Source organism: Sorex fumeus, unplaced genomic scaffold (genome assembly GCF_029834395.1).
Source record: "Sorex fumeus unplaced genomic scaffold, SorFum_2.1 ptg000043l, whole genome shotgun sequence".
NCBI classification, from domain to species: domain Eukaryota; kingdom Metazoa; phylum Chordata; class Mammalia; order Eulipotyphla; family Soricidae; genus Sorex; species Sorex fumeus.
Genome location: NW_026606100.1, coordinates 2,739,860 through 2,764,610, shown reverse-complemented (window position 1 = coordinate 2,764,610; position 24,751 = coordinate 2,739,860). Strand labels below are relative to the sequence as shown.

The following is a 24,751-nucleotide window of genomic DNA, read 5'->3' as shown; positions in this document are numbered from 1 at the left end:
TTACCAGGGACTGCTATAGGGCACCTCCCCCCAGAAAGATCCTCCTTGGAATCCTCAACCCACTTCTTGGGTTGGGGGGCAGTGTCGTTCTCCTCTAGCCGTGACCCCTCCCCCCTTCCCTCAAGTGTCTTCAATAAGGACTACATGTGTCATCCTGTCAGAGGGTTGGACCTAATGCCCAGATCCGGCTGCTCTGTGCACAGTGCTCTCACGGGCTGCAGCTTCGCTTGGACACCTGGCAAGGAATAAGGATGTGGCCGGCAGGTCAGACTGTTGGGGGATGGGATCTGAGGTGGGGACTGGACACATGCAGCTCCCACCTGCCACAAGCGCTGTGCTGGAGGCCAGAGGAACAGGGAGCCCTGTGAGAAGATGAGGGCGGCAGGATGTCATGAGGGGAGCACTGGAAAGGCCCACAGAGGAGAGCAGAGAGCCCAGGGCCATCCTGGGCAGAGACTCCGAGGTGCGCCAAGGTGGCTGGGCCCACCAAGGTGCTAAGATCAGCTCCAGGAGCTCCCTTCTCTTGACCTTGCACCCCTCTGGGATGCAGTGCCCTTCGCTCCCGTCTCATCTCTGTTATGGAGAAACTGGCCAACCCTGTTTGTTTCCCCCTGTAGGGCTCCGTTCCCAAACCAGCAGACGGTGCCCAGTTCCCGACTGCCAGGGCCTGTGAAACTGGAAAACTGGGTAGAGACTTTGCGTGGCCATTGACCAGACTTGGCAACTCACCTCCTTCCAAGCCCACTGTTGTCGTCCCAACAGAAGGGAAGGCCGGCATCTCTGTGTCCAGGTGGCGGAGCTGAAAGGGAGGTGTCCGCTCGGCAGAAGCAGCAGCTGGCGTGGTCCAGGTTGTTTTAGAGTCGGGGCACACAGAAGCAGCGGTTTCTCTCTTTCCGGTGATGACCAGACACTTGTGACCAGCCCCGAGGAGATCAGAACCACCCTAAGCACTGGAGGCCCAATGGTCAGCACTGACCTGGCTTTATCTTTTGGTTTTGGGGCCACACTCTGTGGTGCTCAGGGCTTACGTCTGGCAGGGCTTGGGGGGCCATGTGTAGTGCTGGGGACCGAGTCCGGGTCAGCAGCTTGCAAGAAAAAGCCTGACCTGCTCTAACACCTCTCTGGCCTCAGCCTTGTTTGTTTCATTTGATTTTCGGGCCACACTTGGCAGGTGTTCAGAAACTGCTCCCACTCAGTGCTCAGGAGTGCTCACACATTCCAGGTGTGCTCAGGGGACCTCGCGCCCCAGAGCACACACTCTTTCCCGTTCTGTGATTGCCAGGTCCCCCGAAGGGCCTCTATGCAGGGTCAGGGCTGAGCTGGATCCCAGGGGAGAACCCCGTCCCGCTGCCCATCTTCTGGGCCTGCAAAACAGCCGGTCGGAAAGCGCTCTCCTCCCCCAGCTTTGAAAAAATAATGGCGCCTCACAATGCCAAGTGTCCTGGAAAATAAGAAGGCTGTGGCGAGGACGGGGCTGGGCCAGAGGCTGAGGAAGCCTAGAAACTTCTGGCTGACTCCTTCAGCCTGTTTGAAATGGGCTCAAAAGCCATGGAACCAGCAGGCAAAGGCGCCCCTCCTCCTCCTCTTACGGGCTGAGGAGAGATCGGTTCCCACTGGCCCGGGCAGTGTCATCGATATAGCTGGTGTCACTATTACCTTCCACTAGCAGATCACTCGACACCTGTCCGCGCAGCAGGACCTGCCCGGGCAGTGCCACTGACCCTCCTCTGCATTGTCCCAAACCCCAGGGGAGGCCAGGACACAGGCGCCCCCACAGAGGGTACATTTCCCTCTTACCACGGTCCCGTTTCCCCCCACCCCCCCACCCCCACCCCAGGGTCCCTCCTTCCCTGCTGCCCTCCCACCCCGACTGCTGGCCCAGGCAGCGTCTGCTGCAGGAGGAGATGAGCCGACGGCTGCTGGCCGGCAGCCGTGGCCCCGTGGCCATGTCGCAGAGCTTGGAAGGGGCCCCGGTGTGAGGCGCAGGGCAGAGCGCGGGGGCCGGGTGGCACCATGCTGCACCAGATCCTGCAGGACATGTACATCGATCCCGAGCTCCTAGCGGAGCTGAGCGACGTGCAGAAGCACATCCTCTTCTACAAGATGCGGCAGGAGCAGCTGCGGCGCTGGCGGGAGCGCGAGGCGTGGGATGCCCTGGCGGAGGCCGACGGCCTCAGGCCCCCGAAGGTCAAGCGAGGTAACGCGTGTGCCCGGGAGGGGTAGAACCCCGACCTCCTCCCTTGGAGATGGAAGAGGGCTCTTCCCCTTTAAAAAAAAAGGGGGGCTGGGGGCTGAACCTCTTGTTCTATGAGCCTCTGGTTCAGGGCGTCTAAGTTTGATCAGCTCTGGCTGTGTGACCCGTTGCGCAGGGACCCGGGTGGGGTCCGGGAGTGGGCACCTGCTTCTCCAGTGCCCGGGGGCCCTCCTGGTGCGTGCGGGCTCCCGGTCAGCGCCCGCACTGCCTTGCAGCGGGTCCCACCGGGGCACGGGCACCGCTCCTGTCCTTCTCATCCTCGGGTGGCCTCTGGAAAGTGGGTGTCAGGGCATATACCCATGTCACGAGCAACCAGCCCCTCTTGGTAGTGGCACCTGCAGGTGAGAAGCCAGGGTTCAGCCTGGCTCTGCCTGGTTGGAGACTGCCTACCGCATCTCAGACGGGTGCACCGGGGTCCTGAAGGTGGGAATCAACACCGTAGGTCGGTAGTGGAAAAAGATCCCGGAGACTTGTCCTGGGACTCAAGATCCTCCTGGTGGTGGTTCTTTATATGGAGGTTGCACTCTATTTTGGGGGGAAGTCACTTAATATTTATGGTTTGGGCCACACCTGGCTGTACTCAGGGCTCACTCCTGGCTCTGTGCTCACAAAGCACTCTGGAGGTGCTCAGGGAGCCAAGTGGGGTGCCAGGGTTAGGAGTGGGGCCAGCTTCAGGCAAACACCTTAACCCCTGAACTGGATCTCCTGCCCACAGATGCTGCACCCCAGTTTGCAAAGCCATCTCTCGTTCATGCCCTGTTCATTCATTACCCTGTCCTGTGGCCTCATGGTGTTCACACCCAGGTCACATTCAGACGGAATCAGTGAGGCACTTCAGTTCAAGTCCTGTTCCTGGGTTGGTCACACAAGCTGCTTAGTGATTGGCTCCTGCGGGCCATCCCCACACCCATGGGCACATGCCTGCTTGGGCTTCCGCCTCTGTCAGTTTTCCTCTTGACACTCTGGTCTGTCTTCCGCTCTGGACTCGCTGGTCTTTGCAGGATTCTTCTAGCAGCAGGAAGGACTTGCTCTGCAGCTGCCCACTCGGAGGCCCCCTCCTAGCACTTGCCACACTGACATGGTCACCTGAGCCCCAAGGCTGCCTCCAGTATCTGTGTGGTGACTCTTCCCAGATGCCTGAAACTTTAAAAAAAATTATACAAGTTTTATTGGATCACTGTGAGATAAGTTACAAACTTGCATGATTGTGTGTCATTAGAAGAATGCTCGAGACCCATCCCTCCACCAGTGCACCTTTTCCACCAAAATTGTGCCCAGTGTCCTGCCTGCCACCCCCACCCTGCCCCACTCCCTGCCTCTGTGGCAGGTACAGTCTTTCCTACTCTCTAATTTTGAGCATTGTGATTTGCAATACAGACACTAAGAGGTCGTCGTGTTTGGTCCTTGGTCTACTTTCAGCAAACATCTCCCAAGATGGGTGATCCCTCCAGTCATCCCTTACTTAGTGGGTCTCCTCTCTGTCCTAACTGCCTTTCCCCCCAGCTGTGAAACTATTTTTGTGGTGATTTGTCACACATTGATATCCACATTGTCATTGTATAAATTATACATTCAACTCTTTTGGGTCTCTGATGCAGAAGATTTTTTTTCTGTAGATAATTAATTTCCTGATTGATAAAGGATGGAGAGGAGGAGGCAGTGAAGGAGCAATGGGTCTGTGGTGGGTTGAGTCAGGGTCCCGCTTGGGGTTCAGCTGTGTGCTGTAGGCCTGCCTTTTGCGGGGACCCCCTGGGGCTTCCTCCAGCCTGCAAAGAGTTTCTGGCTGTGTGTCTAGCCTGCCCAGCCTGCTTCCTGGCCCAGATCATGGAGAAGGTTTGTCACTGCCTACCCCAGCCCGTCCATGAACACTCTGGTTCCCTCCCTAACTGCTTCTGGAGGCTGGAAATCTGTCTCACACAAGGGACCATGACACAGCAGTGACACAATCCAGCCAAAGTCCCTCTGTGCTCAGAATTGGAGGGGACATACCATGAGATATTGACCTGGGGGATGGGGGTGGTTGGCGTTCTGTTCACTTACTTCTGATCCTCTGCTCAATGTATGACCTGTGCGTGCATGCGTTCTTTCACTCATTCATTCAGTCTGTTGCCTCTTCACTCATTCACGTATTTACTCATTTATCCACTCACTTATGCATCCATTTGTTCATTCACTCGTACACTCACACATCCCATTTATTCATCACTCGGTCATCCACTTACTCACTCACTCACTGCACGCTTTTCCAGTTTGTTTTATTTTGGGCCACATCTGGCCATGGTGGTCAGGGCTTATTCCTGGCTCTGTGCTCAGGGATCATTCCTGGCAGTGCCGGGGATCAACCAGGGCTCAACTGTGCGAAGGCGAGCTCCTTGCCCACTGTCCTCTCTCTCCAGTTTGATCGTCGCAGTTTACAGGCCCTCAGCGTTTGGACAATCCTGAGACACGCATTTGCCTTCACACAGGAGTCAACCGGGCACATGTCCCTCCCAGCCACGCGGGCGTGTCTTCCTCAGTCTCGCTTTATTAAAAAAAAATGGTTTTGTAATAGCTTCCATCTCTTTGCGGGAGTTGGAGCTCGTCAGCCCAGGCTGTTTCTCAGCTGCCGTCTTGCCTGCTGTTCTTTCACATTCGGACAAGATGCGATGTCCGGTGGGAATCCGTGTCACGATGCGGCGCCTCTGGGACTGCGGGACGTCATGTGGAATGACAGCCACGCCTGACAGCCCTGCTGGAGCCTTTGCAGCTCGTCCCCCGAATCCCTTCTTGTCCTCCCTTGAGTCCCCCCTCCCCGCTGCGGGGCCCCACACCTGGCCAGGAGCTGCAGCCTACACGCACCCCCACCCCCACCCCCTTCTCTGCTTGCCCCGTTCCTCCAGGGCCCTGGACTGAGTTAGGCGTTGCCTGGGACATGGGACTCAGGACACACGGACACACTCCCTACTCTTGTGACCCAGAAGTTTTCCTGCCCCTGCAATCAATTCCATCCTGAGGGACAGTTTCTGCCATGGTGATGTCTGGGTCTCTGTGCCCACCCTCTGTGTCACCTGGACGTGCTTTGTCGTCATCTTCCTCCACTTTCCTTTCTGGGTTCTTTTCTGAGGCAGATGCCAGCCACATAGTGGCCCAGCTGGCATGCAGCTGACTGTGCCCCAGGACAGCTCCGTGTCAGGGTGCCCTCCTCTGTTCCCTTATTCCAGACCATGGAAGGCTCCTTCCCCACGGATGCCACGTCCACGGCTTGCCCCACCCCTGCCTGTGCTCTCGCAGGGGCAGCCTTGCCAAGGCTTGAGGAAAATGCCTCCTTCACACCCTTCATGCCAGCGCTGTGCTGTTGACCGCTTGTTGGCGCTGCACTTGGCATCTCCGGCCTTCATGAGGGTGCTGGATGCTGCCCTTGCCCTGGGCATCTGCCTTCTGGGTCTTCGAGGAAGCCTCCAGGCTGCCTGTCCTGTGGTGGCCTGGGCCCTCAGCCTTGGTTCGAGCCCTTTCTGGGCCTGGATGTCCTGACGGGGGTCACCAGCCCCACCTGGAAGTTCTCACTGACCCACAGATGGTATTTCTTCCACAGCCCTGTTCTCCGTGGGCCCCTCAGGGCCGCCCCTCCAGCCCTCTCCCATCTTCCAAAGAACCGTCCAGCTCTCCTCAGCTCTTGCAGCTCCCTGCCTCAGTAGCCCTTACTGCCAGCAAAGAAGACACGAACTTGCCTCCCCCAGCTCGGCGGCTCTCTGTGTGGAGTGCTCTTTCACCTGGGTCCTCAGCAGCCTGCTTCCCTCCCATCTTCCCTCCCATCTTCCTTCCCATCTTTCACTTCTCAGTTATATGCTCACCGGCACCTGCCTGTTCCTGATTTTCACCCATTATCTGCTTTTCTCTCTCTCTCTCTCTCTTTCTTTCTTTCTTTCTTTCTTTCTTTCTTTCTTTCTCTCCCTCCCTTCCTCCCTTCCTTCTTTCTCTCTTTCTTCTCTTTCTCTCCCTCTTCTTCCTTCCTTCCTTCCTTCCTTCCTTCCTTCCTTCCTTCCTTCCTTCCTTCTCTCTCTCTCCCTCCTCCCTCCCTTCATCCCTTCTTTCTTTCTCTCTTTCTCTCCCTCCCTCTCCTTCCTTCCTTCCTTCCTTCCTTCCTTCCTTCCTTCCTTCCTTCCTTCTCTTTCTCTCCCTCCCTCCCTCCCTTCCTCCCTTCTTTCTTTCTCTCTTTCTCTCCCTCCCTCTCCTTCCTTCCTTCCTTCCTTCCTTCCTTCCTTCCTTCCTTCCTTCCCTCCTTCCCTCCTTCCCTCCCTCCTTCCCTTCCTCCCTTCTTTCTTTCTCTCTTTCTCTCCCTCCCTCTCTCCTTCCTTCCTTCCTTCCTTCCTTCCTTCCTTCCTTCCTTCCTTCTTTCTCTCTTTCTTCTCTTTCTCTCCCTCTCCTTCCTTCCTTCCTTCCTTCCTTCCTTCTCTCTCCCTCCCTCCCTCCCTTCCTCCCTTCTTTCTTTCTCTCTTTCTCTCCCTCCCTCCTTCCTTCCTTCCTTCCTTCCTTCCTTCCTTCCTTCCTTCCCTCCTTCCCTCCTTCCCTCCCTCCTTCCCTTCCTCCCTTCTTTCTTTCTCTCTTTCTCTCCCTCCCTCTCTCCTTCCTTCCTTCCTTCCTTCCTTCCTTCCTTCTCTTTCTCTCCCTCCCTCCCTCCCTTCCTCCCTTCTTTCTTTCTCTCTTTCTCTCCCTCCCTCTCCTTCCTTCCTTCCTTCCTTCCTTCCTTCCTTCCTTCCTTCCTTCCTTCCTTCCTTCCCTCCTTCCCTCCTTCCCTCCCTCCTTCCCTTCCTCCCTTCTTTCTTTCTCTCTTTCTCTCCCTCCCTCCTTCCTTCCTTCCTTCCTTCCTTCCTTCCTTCCTTCCTTCCTTCCCTCCCTCCCTCCCTTCCTCCCTTCCTTCTTTCTTTCTCTCTTTCTTCTCTTTCTCTCCCTCTCCTTCCTTCCTTCCTTCCTTCCTTCCTTTTCTCTCTCTCCCTCCCTCCCTCTCTCCCTCCCTTCTTTCTTTCTCTCTTTCTCTCTTTCTTCTCTCTTTCTCTCCCTCTCTCTCCTTCCTTCCTTCCTTCCTTCCTTCCTTTTCTCTCTCTCCCTCCCTCCCTCTCTCCCTCCCTTCTTTCTTTCTCTCTTTCTCTCTTTCTTCTCTCTTTCTCTCCCTCTCTCTCCTTCCTTCCTTCCTTCCTTCCTTTTCTCTCTCTCCCTCCCTCCCTCTCTCCCTCCCTTCTTTCTTTCTCTCTTTCTCTCTTTCTTCTCTCTTTCTCTCCCTCTCTCTCCTTCCTTCCTTCCTTCCTTCCTTCATTCCTTCCTTCCTTCCTTCCTTCCTTCCTTCCTTTTCTCTCTCTCCCTCCCTCCCTCTCTCCCTCCCTTCTTTCTTTCTCTCTTTCTCTTTCTTCTCTCTTTCTCTCCCTCTCTCTCCTTCCTTCCTTCCTTCCTTCATTCCTTCCTTCCTTCCTTCCTTCCTTTTCTCTCTCTCCCTCCCTCCCTCTCTCCCTCCCTTCTTTCTTTCTCTCTTTCTCTCTTTCTTCTCTCTTTCTCTCCCTCTCTCTCCTTCCTTCCTTCCTTCCTTCCTTCCTTCCTTCCTTCCTTCCTTCCTTTTCTCTCTCTCCCTCCCTCCCTCTCTCCCTCCCTTCTTTCTTTCTCTCTTTCTCTCTTTCTTCTCTCTTTCTCTCCCTCTCTCTCCTTCCTTCCTTCCTTCCTTCCTTCCTTCCTTCCTTCCTTCCTTCCTTTTCTCTCTCTCCCTCCCTCCCTCTCTCCCTCCCTTCTTTCTTTCTCTCTTTCTCTCTTTCTTCTCTCTTTCTCTCCCTCTCTCTCTCCTTCCTTCCTTCCTTCCTTCCTTCCTTCCTTCCTTCCTTCCTTCCTTCCTTCTTTCCCTCCCTCCCTCCTTCCCTCCCTCCCTTCCTCCCTTCCTTCTTTCTTTCTCTTTCTTCTCTCTTCCCTCCTCCCTCCCTCCCTCCCTCCCTCCCTCCCTCCCTCCCTCCCTCCCTCCCTCCCTCCCTCCCTCCCTCTTTCTTTCTTTCTTTCTTTCTTTCTTTCTTTCTTTCTTTCTTTCTTTCTTTCTTTCTTTCTTTCTTTCTTTCTTTCTCACACCTTGATATGCTCGGGGATTACTCCTGATCCTGCACTCAGTAATTACTCCTAGCAGTCCTCAGGGGACCGTGTGGGATGCCGGGGATTAAACCCCAGTCGGTTGCATGCAAGGCAAGTGCCTACACGTTGTACTATTGCTCAGCCCCTCACCTGCCTGTCTTCATGGCTCTGAAAGGAGCTCAAATTTTTTTTGGATGCTGACTAAGTACATAACAAAACATAAAAATGTTCTATCCTGGGCCTTTTGAAGTGTAACATTCAGCGACACATGGTGCATTTGAGGTAGTGTGCAAATACCACCCACATTGCATTCCAGAACATTCTCCTTTGCCTCACCAGGAAAATGCAGTCTGCTGAGCATTCACTCCCCATACCTGCCTCCTCCGCGTCTTCCTCTTCTCTCTCCTACTTCTTTCCCTTCTCTTCCTCCTCCTTTCCTTCCTGCCCCTCTCCCCTGCCCGCTTCCCACTGTGTGCTTGTTTGCGTCCTCCCCTGACCTAATAGCGGGGAGATCGTGCTACTGCCGCTGCCTTATTTCTGTTCTGGCCTCTGGAGCCAGGCCCAGGTGCATGACTGTGGGGTCAGGGGGCTGCAAAGACCCTGGCATGGGTTTGAGGGCTATTAAGTAATTAAGAGATTAATTTTTTTTCATGAAAAGGTTTAATGCTGTGCAGTATGCTTCTTCCTCAGGGCTGAAGAGATAAGATAGGGGGTAAGGGATTAAACCCCAATTAAACCCCATTACAGTGGGTAAGGGGCTTGCCTTGCATGTGACCCAACCCGGGTTCCATTCCCGGCATCCATATGGTTCTATGAGCACTGCCAGGAATAACTGAGTGCGGAGCCAGGAACATCTCTAAGTGTGATCCAAAAACTAAAGCAAAAAAAAAAAAAAAGAAAAGAAAAGAAAAGAAAAAACCAAAATCCAAGCAACCAACCAAACAAAAGCAGGCATAAAAGTATCGGTTCAGAGTCTGTGGATGGGATGTAGCACAATGATAGAACACTTGCATTGCAGCATGAGGTTTGATTCCTGGTCCCACATATACAAAAAGAAAGTAAGTTAAAAAAATAAAGTAAGTTTAAAAAAAAAGCACAAAAAGCCGAACCCCAAAACAAACCTCTAATACTCAAGGGGCTAGAAGATGGTCTAGAAGTTAAGGCACTTGCCTTGCACATAGCAGTCTCCAGTTCGGTCCCTGGAAGCACCATCAGGGAGGACTCCTGAGCACAGAGCCAGGAATAGCTCGTGAGCACCACTAGATGAGGCCCAAGAAAACCTCTCTAATAGTGATGCCAGGGATTCAACTTTTGTTTTCTGCATGCAAAGCAAGAAGAGCCTTACTTGCTGTACTATCTCTCCAGTCCATACTTAATATTTTTTCAAGAATAAAAAGAGTTGGAAAGAAATCTTCAACTTTCTTTATCTCTTTAAAAAAGATTTTTTTTTAAATCACTGTGAGATAGAACCTTACAATATTGTTAATGATTAGGTTTCAGTCACCCAGCGTTCCAACACCAAACCCGTTCCTCTACCAGTGTACATTTCCCAGCACCAGTGTCCCCAGTGTCCCTCCCATTACCCCCATGGTCCTCTCCCTCCCTCTCTTTCCTTTTGGGCAATGTGGTTTGTAATACAGATACTGAAAGGTTATCAGGAATATACCTTTGCCTTCTTGTCTAGCATGATCATGTCCAGCTATTATTGTCTTACCGGTCCCTACTCTATCTTACCTATCCTCCGCTCTACATACTTGTGGTTAATTTCAGCCATTGACCAGTCCTCCTAACCCCTGTTTTCCTTGGCCGTGGATATTAGTCTTTTAACACACACATACACACACATATAGTTTTTGCTTTTTGGGTCACACCTGGTGATGCACAGGGGTTACTCCTGGCTCTGCACTCAGGAATTACCCCTGGCAGTGCTCAGGGGACCATATGGGATGCTGGGAATCGAACCCGGGTCGGCTATGTGCAAGACAAACACCCTATTCGCTGCGCTATCACTCCAGCCCTGACACACATATATTTTTAAGAAATTTTAAACTTTCTTAATAAGGTTGTAGTTGCTTCAGAATTAGAACACCATTATCATTATTTATTCATATCTGAAGGGCTAAAGCATGGGTATAGAGTATTACAAACCAAGAAGGGCTGCCATGTTTGAGTCCACCCCCCTCCCCCATTCCCTCCCTGCTCCTCTCTCAGCCTGGGGGCCCACAGGGTGGTTTCCAGAGAGGCTGTGGCTGTCTGCTCCGGTCTAGTAACCTGAGCCCAGGTGCTGGGCTGAAGTCCTAGCTGCCCAGGCTGCTATCCTGGCTATCTCTCTCAGTGGCTAGCATTACTGCTTTCCAGGTTTTTTCTCACGTAAAAAATGAGCAGGACGGGAGATGTGGCATAAGGGTTAAGAGTTTGCCTTGCATGGATCAGCCAGTTTGATCTTTGGCACTGCATACCCACCTGCCCCCAACAACCTCCCTGCCCCCAACCCGTACTTCCTCCTCCCCATCCAGCACCACCAAGAATAATTCTTGAACACAGAGCCAGGAGGAAGCCCTGAGCATCACCAGGGTGTGGCCTAAAGACAGAACATGTGAACAGAGATTCTTAGGACTTTCTTGTTTGGAACCAGACTTTATTATTCCACACTGGGACCTAACTTGTTTGGGGTTTGTACGGTGAACAATTTTTGTCTTGGATAAATGGTCTGTCTGGTTTACCCAGCATTTCTATGTTTGACAATACAAAGTTCTGCATCTCCTCAGTTCCAGACAAACTAGAAATGCTGGTCTCTGTAGGGTACAGTAGTATCCTCATGACAGAAATGTCCTCAGGCAGAGGTGGATTTAAGGAATAGGAAAGTGGTGAGTGGCAGACAAGAGCAGAGGAGTGAGGAGGGAAGGGGAATCTTCCCGGGTAAATCCCGGAGAGTCACCCTGAGTCTGGGTCTTGGAGGAAGACTAGGTAAGACAATGTGGCATTGATAGCTCAGTCAGCCCAGCACTGGATATCCTATTTCCTAGAGGGAACTTGGGAGGTCAAGACAAAGCTCTTATTTTTTTTGAGTGAGAATGTGGACACAGAAGGAGAGCAAAATACAGTCAAGGTTCTGATATTTTGCGCTTTTTTTTTTTTTTTGCGTATGATTATCTAAGTTTTCCAGTACTGCTTGATGGGAAACCGTATGATTTCTTCATGTAGTTTTCTTCTTGCCAAGTACTTGTGAAAAGCAATGTGCCGAATATGTTGAGGTTAATTTCTAGACTCTATTCTGTTTCATTGATGCGTTTATCTTTTCTTACACACACTAACTGAACTGAATCCTCCCAGCAGTGCTGGAGCCACCAGGACAATACCTCTGTGGTATTAGGGAGACAAGACAGTTCTGGGGTGAGACCTTGAGACTCTGAGTTTGCCAGGCATGTACCCCGGTGCTTGGAGCTCTTCTGGGCCTATCGGTAGCTTTTTGTTGTAGGACTTTACACAGATTGTGTGAGTTATTCAACTTTGTTCGTCTTTAACATTGTTTTGCTTATTAGAAGAACTTTGCTTCTCCAAATAAATTTTATTTATTTATTTATTATTTTATTTATTTATTTTTGACTTTTTGGGTCACACCTGGTGATGCACAGGTGTTACTCCTGGCTTTGCACTCAGGAATTACTCCTGGTGGTGCTCAGGGGACCATATGGGATGCTGGAAATCAAACCTGGATCGGCAGCGTGCAAGGCAAATGCCCTACCCGCTGTACTATTGCTCCGGCCTCTCCAAATAAATTTTAGAGTCAGTTTGTTAATTTCTGGAGACATCTTACTAGTAATTTGAGATGACCAGAATGTAAAATAAGACCAGTTTCTCAGTTATATTTTTTGTTCAGAAACATTGTCGTTAAAAAAATAAGTGTTATTTGTATTATTGAATCATGATTTAACATTATTTTATGCATGTTTAAAATGTTCAGTTTTATTATTATGAATATTCATAAATATAATCCCCATAAACAAAACCTTTTTGAGATATTCAATATATATATATATATATTTTTCCTTTTTGAGTAACACCCAGCGACGCTCAGGGGTTACTCCTGGCTTTGCACTCAGGAATAACTCCTGGCGGTCCTCGGGGGACCATATGGGACGCTGGGAATCGAACTTGGGTTGGCCGAAAGCAAGGCAAATGCCCTACCCGCTGTGCTATGCTCCAGCCCCAAGAGATATTCAATGTTTTTAAAGAATAAAGAGAGATCCTGTGATCTAATGACTTGATAATTATGCTGTAAAGGGTATATTATATGGAGCAGGTTATTTTTTCACACTGTAGACTACTGCATACCACCTTCTATATACCAGAATGAGAAAAATAATTCAATTGCACGTAATAGGGCTTATTTCTTTTGCAAGATCCTTGCCTGGCATATGCCCAACCCAGGATTCAATCTCTGGCACCACATACGGTCTGTGTCCTGTCAGGAGTAATTCCTGAGCACAGAGCCAGGAGTAAGCCCTGAACACTACTGAGTATAGCTCAAAAGTCCCCTACCCCAATACGATGACAAATTTGAATAATATTATTAACAGAGTTCTATTTGACAACTATAGAACTTTATTATTATTTGAATATTGAAATTATGCTCTTTCCCCTTTAAGCTTGCAATAATAAAAGATACTGCATATCTTATTCTTGAGTAGTGCACAAGTTCTAAATCAATGGGGAAAAGTAGCCATTAAAAATTCTAAATGTGGGACTGTAAAAATAGTACAGCGGATAGTGCACTTGCTTGGCACTTGACCGACTCAGGTTTGATCCCTGGAACCGCATATGGTCTCTGGAGCCTTCCTAGGAGTGATGCTAGAGTTTAGAGAGAGGAGTAGCCTCAGAGCACTTCTGGGTGTGGCCACCAACCCCCCATCCCCCCTGCCCCATACAGACAAAGGAAGTAGAAAGTAATTCAGACTTAGGTTTATACTGATGGGAGTGGGAAGGCAGTATGCGCCTACATTTTAGGTATGAATTGTGAAAGAAAGGGGACAAGAAACGGTCAGTATTTTAGCGTAAGAGATTAAATGGCTATTCAAGTTCCTGGAATGGGTGATATGGAAGAAACAACTTGGAGAAATCATCTTCTGTGTCTAGGCCAAATTAAGTTTGAGATGCTTAGTAGATGTCCAATAAAGAGTTGAATTAGATAAAAATTCACAAAGGTTGGAGCTAAAATAGAAAATGTTGGGCTGGAGCGATAGCACAGCGGGTAGGGCATTTGCCTTGCACACGGCCGACCTGGGTTCGATTCCCAGCATCCCATATGGACCCCTGGGCACCGCTAGAAGTAACTCCTGAGTGCATGAGCCAGGAGTAACCCCTGTGCATTGCCAGGTGACCCAAAAAGAAAAAAAAAGAAAAAAAAAATAGAAAATGTTGACATCATAAATTGATGAAGTCCTTAAATCCATGAAATTGGAGAAAAGTGTCAGAGCTTGTGTGTAGAGAAGAGGACAAGGACACAAGCTCAGGACACAACACCTGGAAGGAGGAGAGACAAATAGCCTGTGAGGCAGGGGACACTCAGTGACAACAATGTCTCCAAAGCCAGGGGGAGAAAGAATTTAAGGACTCAAGGAGAGACTGACTATGACAAAGGCTGTTGGTGGCAGATAGACAAAGACTGAGCGTGGTCCACAAAATCTTGCAACGCAGTGCTCGCTGGTGAGCCCGACTAGAGTGCTTGCTTGAGTTTGTGGCAAGGATCCCTTGGAAACTTTAAAATGTAAACACACATCATTCTAACTTTGAGGAAGGAAAGAATTTCTTCTGTAAGACCAAAAGAATAAACTGCAAGAGATTAGGTTGCTAAATTTGAATGTAGATTAAAGCTTAAGATTCCTATACACAAACAATTTTTTTTAAAAAAAAATGTTATTAGTGAAACACCATGAGGTATAGTTGTAGACTTACAAATTTTTGTGCTTGGGTTTCAGTTATATAATGATCGAGTACCCATCCCTCCACCAGTGCCCATTCTCCACCACCACTGATCCCAGTATCCCTCCCACCCCCATACCCCCATCCCACCTTGCCTCTGTGGCAGGGCATTCCCTTTTGTTCTCTCTCTCCTTTTGGGTGCTGTGGTTTGCAAAAGAGGCACCGAGTGGCAATCATTTTCAGTCTATAGTCTACTTTCAGCATGCATCTCCCATCCTGAGAGGATCCTCCCACCACCCTTTATTTGGTGCTCCCTTCTCTATCTGAGCTGCCTTTCCCCCTAGCATGTGTGGCTGGCCTCCAAGCCATGAGGTAAACCTCCTGGTACTTATCTCGGCTATTCTTGGGTGTTAGTCTCCTATTTTGTTACTTTATGTTCCCCAGATGAATGCAGTCTTTCTATGTCTGTCCCTCTCTTTCTGACTCATTTCGCTTAGCATGATACTTTCCATGTAGTACCACTTGTATGTAAATTTCATGACTTCATCCTTTCTAACAGCTACATAGTGGGGCTGGAGAGATAGCACAGTGGGTAGGGTGTTTGCCTTGCACGCGCCCTCCCGGGGTTCGATTCCCAGCATCCCATATAGTCCCCTGAGCACCACCTGGAGTAACTTCTGAGTGCAGAGCCAGGAATAACCCCTGTACATCGCCAGGTGTGATTCCCGCCCCCTCCCAAAAAAACACAACAGCTACACAGTACTCCATTGTGTATATGTACCAAAGTTTCTTTAACCAGTCATCTGTTCTCGGGCACTCAGTTTTTTTTTTCAGATTTTGGCTATTGTGAATAGTGCAGCAATGAACATAGAAGTGCAGATGTCATTTCAACTGTACTTTTTTGCCTCTCCGGGATATATTCCGAGTAGTGGTATTGCTGGGTTAAATGGGAGCTCAATTTCTAATTTTTTGAGAATCGTCCATACTGTTTTCCAAAAAGGCTGAACCAGTCGGCATTCCCACCAGCAGTGAAGGAGGGTCCCTTTCTCGCCACATCTGCGCCAACACGGGTTGCTTTTGTTCTTTTGGATGTGGGCCAGTCTCTGTGAGGACACACACAAAAATTTGAGGCTATGGTTTAAAGGCCATAAAATTATAACTGTAGTTAATAATATTTGTGACAGTGCATATTTGAAAGTTGCTAAGAAAGAAGTAAATATTTTGTTTAGTTTTGTTTTGTTTTGGGACCACACTCAGCAATGCTCAGGAGTGACTCCTGGTTCTGTGCTTGAGTATCACTCCAGGTGAGATGAGGGACCATATGTGATGCCAGGGATCAAACCCGGGTCAGCTGTGTGCAAGACAAACGCCTTACCTGCTATAGGTACTATTTCTCTGGCCCCAAGAGAGTAAATCTTAAAAATCACTTAACAGAACAGGAGACATAAAATGTGGTTCATAAAATGTGCTTTCCAAGCACAGAGCTGGGGTAGCCCCTTTGTCCTTCTGGCTGCAGCGCCCCAATGTCATCACACGCATAAAACTCAAACTTTGGGATGGTAGGTGGTAAATAAATTTACTGTGGTTATCATCTTACATGTATATAAATATAGACTCATAATGTTGTCTGCAACTAATATAATGCTACGTGCCAATTAAACCTTAATTTAGAAGGACAATTAAAACGAAGCCACCAGCAGAGAAGATAATTCATACACATAATTGTCAGATGTCTATAGCAATTAATAACAGCAATAATAACCACTAATATCTTTTAATCATGATTCAACATATTTTACCTGCCTTATTCTAGAATTTTTTTTTCTTGAGGCCACACACAGTTGTTCTAGGGCTTACTTTTGGCTCTGCATTTAGGGATTATTCAGTGATGCTTAGGGACCATATGTGGTGTTGGGGATTAACCCTGGGTTAGGCGTATGCCAGGCAAGCACCTTACTTGCTGTACTACCTCTTTGACTTCTACAGCATTATTTTTTTTATAAATATTTATTAGTGAGACACCATGAGGTACAGTTGTAGACTTACAAATTTTGTGCTTGGGTTTCAATTATACAATGATCAAATACCCATCCCTCCACCAGTGCCCATTTCCCACCACCACGGATGCCAGTATCCCTCCCACCCCTTTAATTTTTAAATTTTGGGGCCATGCCCAGGAGTGCTCAGGGCTTAGTCCTGACTCTGTACTCAGGAATGACTCCTGGCAGGCTTGGGGGAACATATGGGAAGCCCAGGATCGGACCTATGTTGGTCATGTGCAAGGCAAATGCCCTACCTGCTATACTATCGCTCTGGCTTACCACGTTATTTTGAATTAATTTTTGTAAGCAGAATCATACCAGATAGTGTTTGGACTGGGGCCACACATGGTTGGTGGGAAAGGGTAGAAACGCTCAGTGCTGGAGACTGAACTCAAGGCCGCGTATGTAGTAGCCATACACTCCATCTTTGAGTTATATCCCTGGTCCCTTTAAATTGCACTGTCACTGTAGCAGCACAGTTTTCCCATTGTTCATTGATTTGCTCGAGCGGGCACCAGTAATGTCTCCATTGTCAGACTTGTTACTGTTTTTGGCATGTCGAATATGCCACGGGGAGCTTGCCAGGCTCTGTTATGTGGGCGGGATACTCAGTAGCTTGCTGGGCTCTCTGAGAGGGATGGAGGAATCGAACCCCCGTTGGCCACGTGCAAGACAAATGCCCTACCCACTGTGCTATCTCTGCAGTCCTCCAAATTATTACTTAAAAAAGCCTATTTGAGTAACAAAATAGGAGACTAACACCCAAGAATGGCCGAGATTAGTACCAGAAATTTTACTCTATGGCTTGGAGGCCAACCACACATACTAGGGGAAAAGGGAGCTCAGATAAAGAAGGGAACACCAAATAAAGGTGTTGGGAGGATTCTCCCAGGATGGGAGAAGCATGCAGAAAGTAGACCATAGACTAAACATGATTGTCACCCATTGCCTCTTTTGCAAACCACAACACCCAATAAGAGAGAGAGAACAAAAGGGAGTGCCCTGCCACAGAGGCAAGGTGGGATGGGGGGGATGGGGGGTGGGAGGGATCCTGGGATCCGTGGTGGTGGGAAATGGGCACCGGTGGAGGGATGGGTATTTGATCATTGTATAATTGACACCCAAGCACAAAAATGTGTAAGTCTGCAATTGTACCTCATGATGTCTCACTATTAAAAATTTTTTTAATAAAAAAAAGCCTATTTGAGCATTGTGCCACTATATTCTGAGATAAATATAGTGAAACTCCCCACCACGAGCACATAAGCACTTTCAAATCCTTCTTTATTAGTAGGAATTTTTGTTTCATGCTTTGCTGTGTGGTACCAGGCTTTACACTGTTATATCTTCTTTGTGGGTTGCATCTTTTATGCTCACATAATGTCCTTGTTTTGTTTCAGCACATTTATCTTTGAATTTGCTTTGTCTGCTATGGCGGCTTCGGCATTCTCTTCCCCCCTCCCCCCCCCCCCCCCCCCATGGGTTGCTACTGCTATGCTCTTTATTTTTAGTCTTAAAAAAATTTTTTTAAGTGGATGTTTTCTTGTGAAGTAAAAGAAATTTTTCCCCCCTTTTTTGGGCCACATCTGGTGATGCTTAGGACTTACTCCTGACCTGGCACTCAGGGATCTCTTGCAGATCACCTGGTGGGATTGGGAATTGAACCTGGGTTGGTTGCATGCAGACTAAATGCTTTAGCCCCTGTACTACCTGTCTGGTCTCAAAAATATTAAGCATTTTTACCTGAGAGCCTCGGATTTTAAATAGGAAGAATATATTTTGTTCCCGTTGTTATGCTTACAAGCATACTTGGGATTTTGGGCCTCTACGTTATTTTGTGTTTGCTGTCTGCTTCAGGGATGTGCTGGACTATGAGGAGCAAAAACTGTGAGTAATGGTTACTTCATGAAAGAAACATTTCCTATGGATGTTGTCGCAGAAATTCTTACCGAGAGCCAGTGAAAAACCAAGCAGCATTCTCTGAGAGTTGAGAGAACTCAGGTTTATTATACTGGAGGTCCCAGCCAACCAAGCTCATACTCCAAAAGCTGGATCTGGAAAAAGACCAGAAGTTTCATTTTCTGGGGCATCTGATGGGGGAAGAGGCATTTGCACACAGCTGGCAGGAGAGTACAGAAGCAAAAATTCTCAAGCGTGTTATTTGCAAAGTAGGGTCAGGACCACGTCAAGGACACTGAGCATGTTCTGGTCACAGAGCGAGGAGGACTAGCTCACGGAGCACATTATTTTTTTTTTTTTTAAAGTTTTTGCACCACATCCGGTGATGTTCAGGGTTTACTCCTGGCTTTGTGTTCAGGTATCGTTCCTGGTCATGCTTGGGGGACCATGTGGGGTGCTGGGATTTGGACTTGGGTCAGCTGTGTGCAAGGCTAGCATCATGTCCACTTGTACTGTTGTTCTGGCCCCTTCAGATGCAACCACCCATCTTTGGAAGCTCTCATTTCTCTGGTTGTTCATGTTTTCATGATGAGCACAGAGGCCTATCTCCCTTATCAATGTGGCCACATTCACTTGAACAGTTCTAGAACTTCATTCCTTGCGGCTCCATATTTTTTATATGTGATGCAAAGTCTGAGGAGATGGGGAGATAGCAAAGCTGGTAGGGCACTTGTATTGTATGCAGCCAACCTGGGTTGGATCCCCAGCATGCCCTATGGTCCTCTGAGCCCACCAGAAGTAATTCCCGAGTGCAGAGCCAGGAGTAATCCCTGAGCATCTATGGGTCTTCCCCCACCACCCTTGCCTCACCAAAAAACACCCAAACCCCAAATCTGTGTTATTTGCTAGTGGGTGGTGTGGGCCTCAGTGTTCAGTGAGATCGTGCGGGATCCATTTTCTTCTGTCCCAGATGAAAATGTTTTCTCATGTTTTGCCTGTGGATTTCTTCCTCGTGGCTGCAACAATCTTCCAGTCACTCTGGCCATCACTTCAGTCTGGGCAATACCCCCCTCCCCCCAAAAAAGAAATAACACAAAAAAGAAGTTGAGGTAACAGGGTAAAGATGGAGACCTTTCTTATAGGAAGTCCTCATCTTGGTTTGGAGAAGAAAAGCTCTTTGCTGGGACTCCTTTGTCAGAAATGGGGACGTTGGGTCCCTTCTAGATCAATTACTTGCCAATGAGAATAATACTGCACAATGGTCTTAGACCAGTTCTATTTGTTCTTTGATACAGGAGAAACTTGCCTTTCCTAAAATAGAATAACTCCATCACTCCCTAAATGAGATTCCATGCCTTTCTCCCCGCCCCCTTCCCCGTTTTTGTCTTCTTAGGACCACACCTAGTGATTCTTAGGGACTATTTCTGGTTCTTTGTTCAGGAGAAACCCTGGTGGTCATATATGGTCAGGGGGCCATATGTGGTGCAAGGGATTCAAATGAGGTTGATCATGTGCAAGAGAAATAAGTGCCTTACCTCTAAACTATCTCTTTGTTCCCTGAACTGTTTTTGTTGTTGTTAAGGGAAAAAGATGGTCTGGAAAGGGCAGTAAAGACACAGGGGCCAGGAATGTTGCCCCATAGTTGGAAGCCTGTCTCTTAAACTGGAGGAGAAGGCAGGTGGAATGGAGAAGGGATCACTAAGACAATGGTGGTTGGAGGAATTGTTCGAGATGGGAGATGTGTGCTGGAAGTAGATAAAGGACCAGACGTGATAGCCTCTCAGTATCTGTGTTGCAAACCATAATACCCCAAAATAGAGAGAGAGTATGAGGGAAATTGTCAGGCAGGGGGAGGGTTGGAAAGGGGGGAATATACTGGGGACATTGGTGATTGAGAATGTGCACTGGTGGAGAAATGGGTGCTTGATTGTTGTATGACTGAAACTCAAACATGAAAGCTTTGTAACTGTATCTCACAGTGATTCAATTAAAAAAAAAAAAGATGGGCTGGGATAGATAGTGAAGGGATAACTCCCAGCATCTGATGTAAGAGTGATTTGTCTTTTTAGTTTTTTCTTTTCCCTTTAATTGTTTTTTTGTAGGATTAATCTCATTGGTATTTATCACTTACTTTCCCCACTATTAATTTGGAACTTTTAGAATTTGAGTCATGATTGCCTTTCTGCTTCTAGCAGTCATCATTAAACCTGTGTTCCTCTGTTACTATATTGCCTTAAACATACTAAAAGATTGCATTACCCTTATATATTTATTAGTCAGGGGATGAATGCTGCCATCTGCAGTAGATAAATCTTGAAATTTTAGTGGGTTAATACAATGAATGATTATGTCTTGATTACATCTCAGTTTGATGTGAATTGAGTTGCTCTTCTGTGTGGCTTTCTTTCAAATGTCTCATGGATCAAAATGCTTTTGCTTCGCTTCTTTTGCTATTCTACCATCTTGGAGCTATTTATTTCAACTGTGTGAATAAGCGAGATTGTGGAAGTGTAACTGCACCCTGCTTTGACCCGAAAGTGGCCCAAATTATTTACCCTGATATTCCATGTACCTATATTCAGCTGTATGGTCCCTTGAGACTAAGGGAAGTAGAGAGTAGTTATTTGGTGGCTGAGGGATCGGAAATGAGATGCAGGACATAGCATGATCATTGTCACAAATGATCATGCTAGTCCCTACATGTTTTCTTCTCCCTCCTATAAATATATTCACCACTTCATTTTTTTGGGGGGGGTGGGGGTTTGTGTGTGCTCAGGGGATCTGGGGGTCACTCTGGTGATAGTGGGCCATTGGGATGGACAATTCAATCCTGAAGCTTGGTGGTACAGAGTTGCTTGGGTCCAGAGGTGCAGGAGGCTTTCAAAGCTACACTGGGCAGTACCTACAGAATACCGGGGGGGGGGGGGGCGCGTTTTGCCAGGGACGTAACTCAGGGATTTTGACACGTGATGCATACACCTCTGGTCTCTAAGACCTCCAAGTCTCTTTTGGTCATTGCCTTCAGCTTCAAGTTCGTGGTGTGAAGAATTTTGCATTACCACGGTTTGAAGAATTCTACAATAGTCTCTGCAAAAATTCTGTAGATAAGGCTAAAAGGACATGCCTTCTAAGTATCCCATACCTTTAGACACAATTGTCAGTGATGAAGTAGGAGCAGAATATCCACTTTGGCAATGGGGAGATGGTGAGCCCCACAGTTCCATGGCTTTCCTGTATCCTGTAGATCAGGCACTGAGTTCCCCAGCTAGTATGAAGGGAGTTGTGAGTGGCCACTGGCCATCGAGGTGCTTTTCCTGTTCCTCCTTTCCCTTGGTCTCAGCTGGGGTGAGCACTGAAGATCAGTTCTCTAGACCAGCCTTCTCTTCCTAAGGTTGAATACTAAGGATTATTTCAGTCTTGAACAAGCAAAGACTTTTTAAGTCCAGACTCAAAATCTTTGAAGCCTCCTGACTGCTTCATCTTCATGTTCTAGAAACTGTCACTGTCACTGTCTTCCCATTGTTCATCGATTTGCTCGAGCAGGCCCAGTAACACTGTGAGACTTGTTACTATGTTTGGCATATCGAATATGTCACAACCTCTAAAATTCTTTTATAGTTACATTTCGTAAATGGACTGAGCTTCTTTGCTTCTTCATCCATGTACACACCCCTTCAATGGAAGGTTTCTTGGTAGGTTCTTGGTAGCAGTTTATGTGGCTCGCTTTCTTGATGTGTTTGTGGTAGCCTCACTTCTCTGGGGAGCAGAGACAAGGATGGAATTAATCTCAGGTGGGCTTATTTAGCGATGCCTGGGAGAGGAAGACCAGGGCACTAGAGGGACTGGGAGAATCTGTACTCCCTGCAGTGTAGAGAAGAGGAGGCAGCTGGGTGCAGGGATTCTGGGATGTCATGCTGTCTAGGGAAGGTTCTTGCTCTTTAAGTTTCTCCTCAGGGCATCCAGCTCTTCCAGGAATGAGTGTGCCGTGCTCAAAGGCTTGGGACAACTCCTAGGAGCATGACTTTGGGACAACACAAGAGACGGGGAGCTGTAGACTCATCACTAATGCTCCCTGCCTCCTCCCTACTAGAGGTCTGTTTGGTACATTCTTTTAAAAAAATTATTTAAAAAAATTAAATCACCGTACAATTCACAGTTGTTCATGATTGGGTTTTGATCATACAATGTTGAGTACATTTTTGTGGCAACCAAGAACACTTATTCACCTGACAACCTTCTTAAGGCTCTATCAAGCGAACCCTTCAAAAACCCTATCACTTGAAACCTGGACCTTAGGGGGAGGTGGTTTTTCTGATCCTATGAAGCCCCAGACTTCTGTGTTTTCTCTATTCCTTTTTGTTTCTTTGCGTGAAGCACTCAATTATTTTTTTTAAATTTTTTAATTTTTATTAGTGAGACACCATGAGGTACAGTTGTAGACTTACAAATTTTTGTGCTCGGGTTTCAGTTATACAATGATCAAATACCCATCCCTCCACCAGTGCCCATTTCCCACCACCACAAATCCCAGTTTCCCTCCCACCCTCTATCCCGCCATCCCACCCTGCCTCTGTGGCAGGGCATTCCCCTTTTGTTCTCTCTCTCCTTTTGGATGTTGTGATTTGCAAAAGAGGCATTGAGTGGCAATCATCTTTGGTCTATAGTCTACTTTCAGCATGCTTCTCCCATCCTAGGAGGATCCTCCCAACACCCTTTATTTGTTGCTCCCTTCTCTTCTGAGCTCCCTTTTCTCCTAGCATGCGTGGCTGGCCTCTAAGCCATGGAGCAAAATTCCTGGTACTAATCTCGGCCATTCTTGGGTGTTAGTCTCCTATTTTATTACTTTATGTCCCCCAGATGAATACAATCTTTCTATGTCTATCCCTCTCTTTCTGACTCATTTCACTTAACATGATACTTTCCATGTAGTACTACTTGTATGTAAATTTCATGACTTTATCTTTTCTAACTGCTACATAGTACTCCATTGTGTAGATGTACCAAAGTTTCTTTAACCAGTCATCTGTTCTTGGGCACTCAGGTTTTTTCCAGATTCTGGCTATTGTAAACAGTGCTGCAATGAACAAACACGGACGCACTCAATTTTTTTTTTTTTAATTTTTATTAGCGAAACACCATGAGGTACAGTTGTAGATTTACAAATTTTTGTGCTTGGGTTTCGATCACACAATGATCAAGTACCCATCCCTCCACCAGTGCCCATTTCCCACCACCACGGATCACAGTATCCCTCCCACACCCACCGCCCCCATCCCACCCTGCCTCTGTGGCAGGCAGGGAATTCCCTTTTGTTTTCTCTCTCCTTTGAGGTGCTGAGATTTGCAAAAGAGGCAATGAGTGGCAATCATGTTTGGTCTATAGTCTACTTTCAGCATGCTTCTCCCATCCTGGGGGGATCCTCCCAAAACCTTTGTTCCCTTCTCTATCTAAGCTCCCTTTTCCCCTAGCATGTGTGGCTGGCCTCTAAGCCATGGAGCAAAATTCCTGGTACTAATCTCAACCATTCTTGGGTGTTAGTCTCCTATTTTGTTACTTTATGTTCCCCAGATGAACGCAATCTTTCTATGTGCATTCTCTTTCTGACTCATTTCGCTTAACATGATACTTTCCATGTAGTACCACTTGTATGTAAATTTCATGAGTTCATATTTTCTAACCGCTACATAGTACTCCATTGTGTAAGGTAAGGTAAGGTAAAGGCCCTCCCGTTGATCATCGATTTGCTCGAGCGGGCCCAGTAACGTCTCCATTGGAGACTTTGTTGTTACTGTGTTTGGCATATTGAATACGTCACGGGGAGCTTGCCAGGCTCTGCCGTGCGGGCGAGATACTCTCGGTAGCTTGCCGGGCTCTCCGAGAGGGGTGGAGGAATCGAACTCGGGTGATGTACCAAAGTTTCTTTAACCAGTCATCTGTTCTCGGGCTCTCAGGTTTTTCTCCAGATTCTGGCTATTGTAAAGAGTGCTGTAATGAAAAAACAGGGAAGCACTCAATTCTTACTGAATTCTTTTTTTCTCTCCATTTTTAGCATTCCTGCCAAACACAGCTGCTTGCTACCAACGTGCCCTACTAGTGTTCTATTTACCAATCTCTTCCCTTCAAGCATAAAGTTCAGAAGTTAAGGGGGCTTGCTTTTCAAATTACTGTACCTGACAACTTTCCCAATTGTCTTGCTCCCGCATCCCACGGATCTCCAGCCATTCAGCCTGTTAAGTGTCATTCTTCCCTCACCTTGTGGCTGAAGTAGGGCATGATGGTTCTGCTTCTGTTTTAGCAGTTCCTCATTGTGGCAATAGACTGCCATTTTATTTCATTTCATCTTAATTATTGGTTTGGGAACCATGCCCAGTCATGCTCAGGAGTGATCCCTAATGGTCTTGGGGGTGGGAGTCCTATGCAGTTCTGGGGATTGAATGGGACCAGCTATTTGCAAGACCTCCCCCTCCCCATTCCCCATACCAGCTCTCCCACCCAGATTTCCATTTTGCTTGTAATAATTAGTGTAATCTGTTGCAAGAGCTAAACTAAAAAAAAA

General features: G+C 47.8%; 1 protein-coding gene across 1 annotated transcript in view; it reads left to right on the top strand.

Annotated features, from left to right (window-relative positions):
- The first annotated feature begins 2,013 nt into the window (after positions 1-2,013).
- Positions 2,014-24,751, top strand: part of SH2D4B (SH2 domain containing 4B) — a 79,292-nt gene continuing 56,554 nt past the window's right edge. Inside the window, exon 1 of the mRNA XM_056120992.1 lies at positions 2,014-2,187. Within this exon, the coding sequence (XP_055976967.1) occupies positions 2,014-2,187 (174 nt within the window). The remainder of the gene's footprint in view (positions 2,188-24,751) is intronic.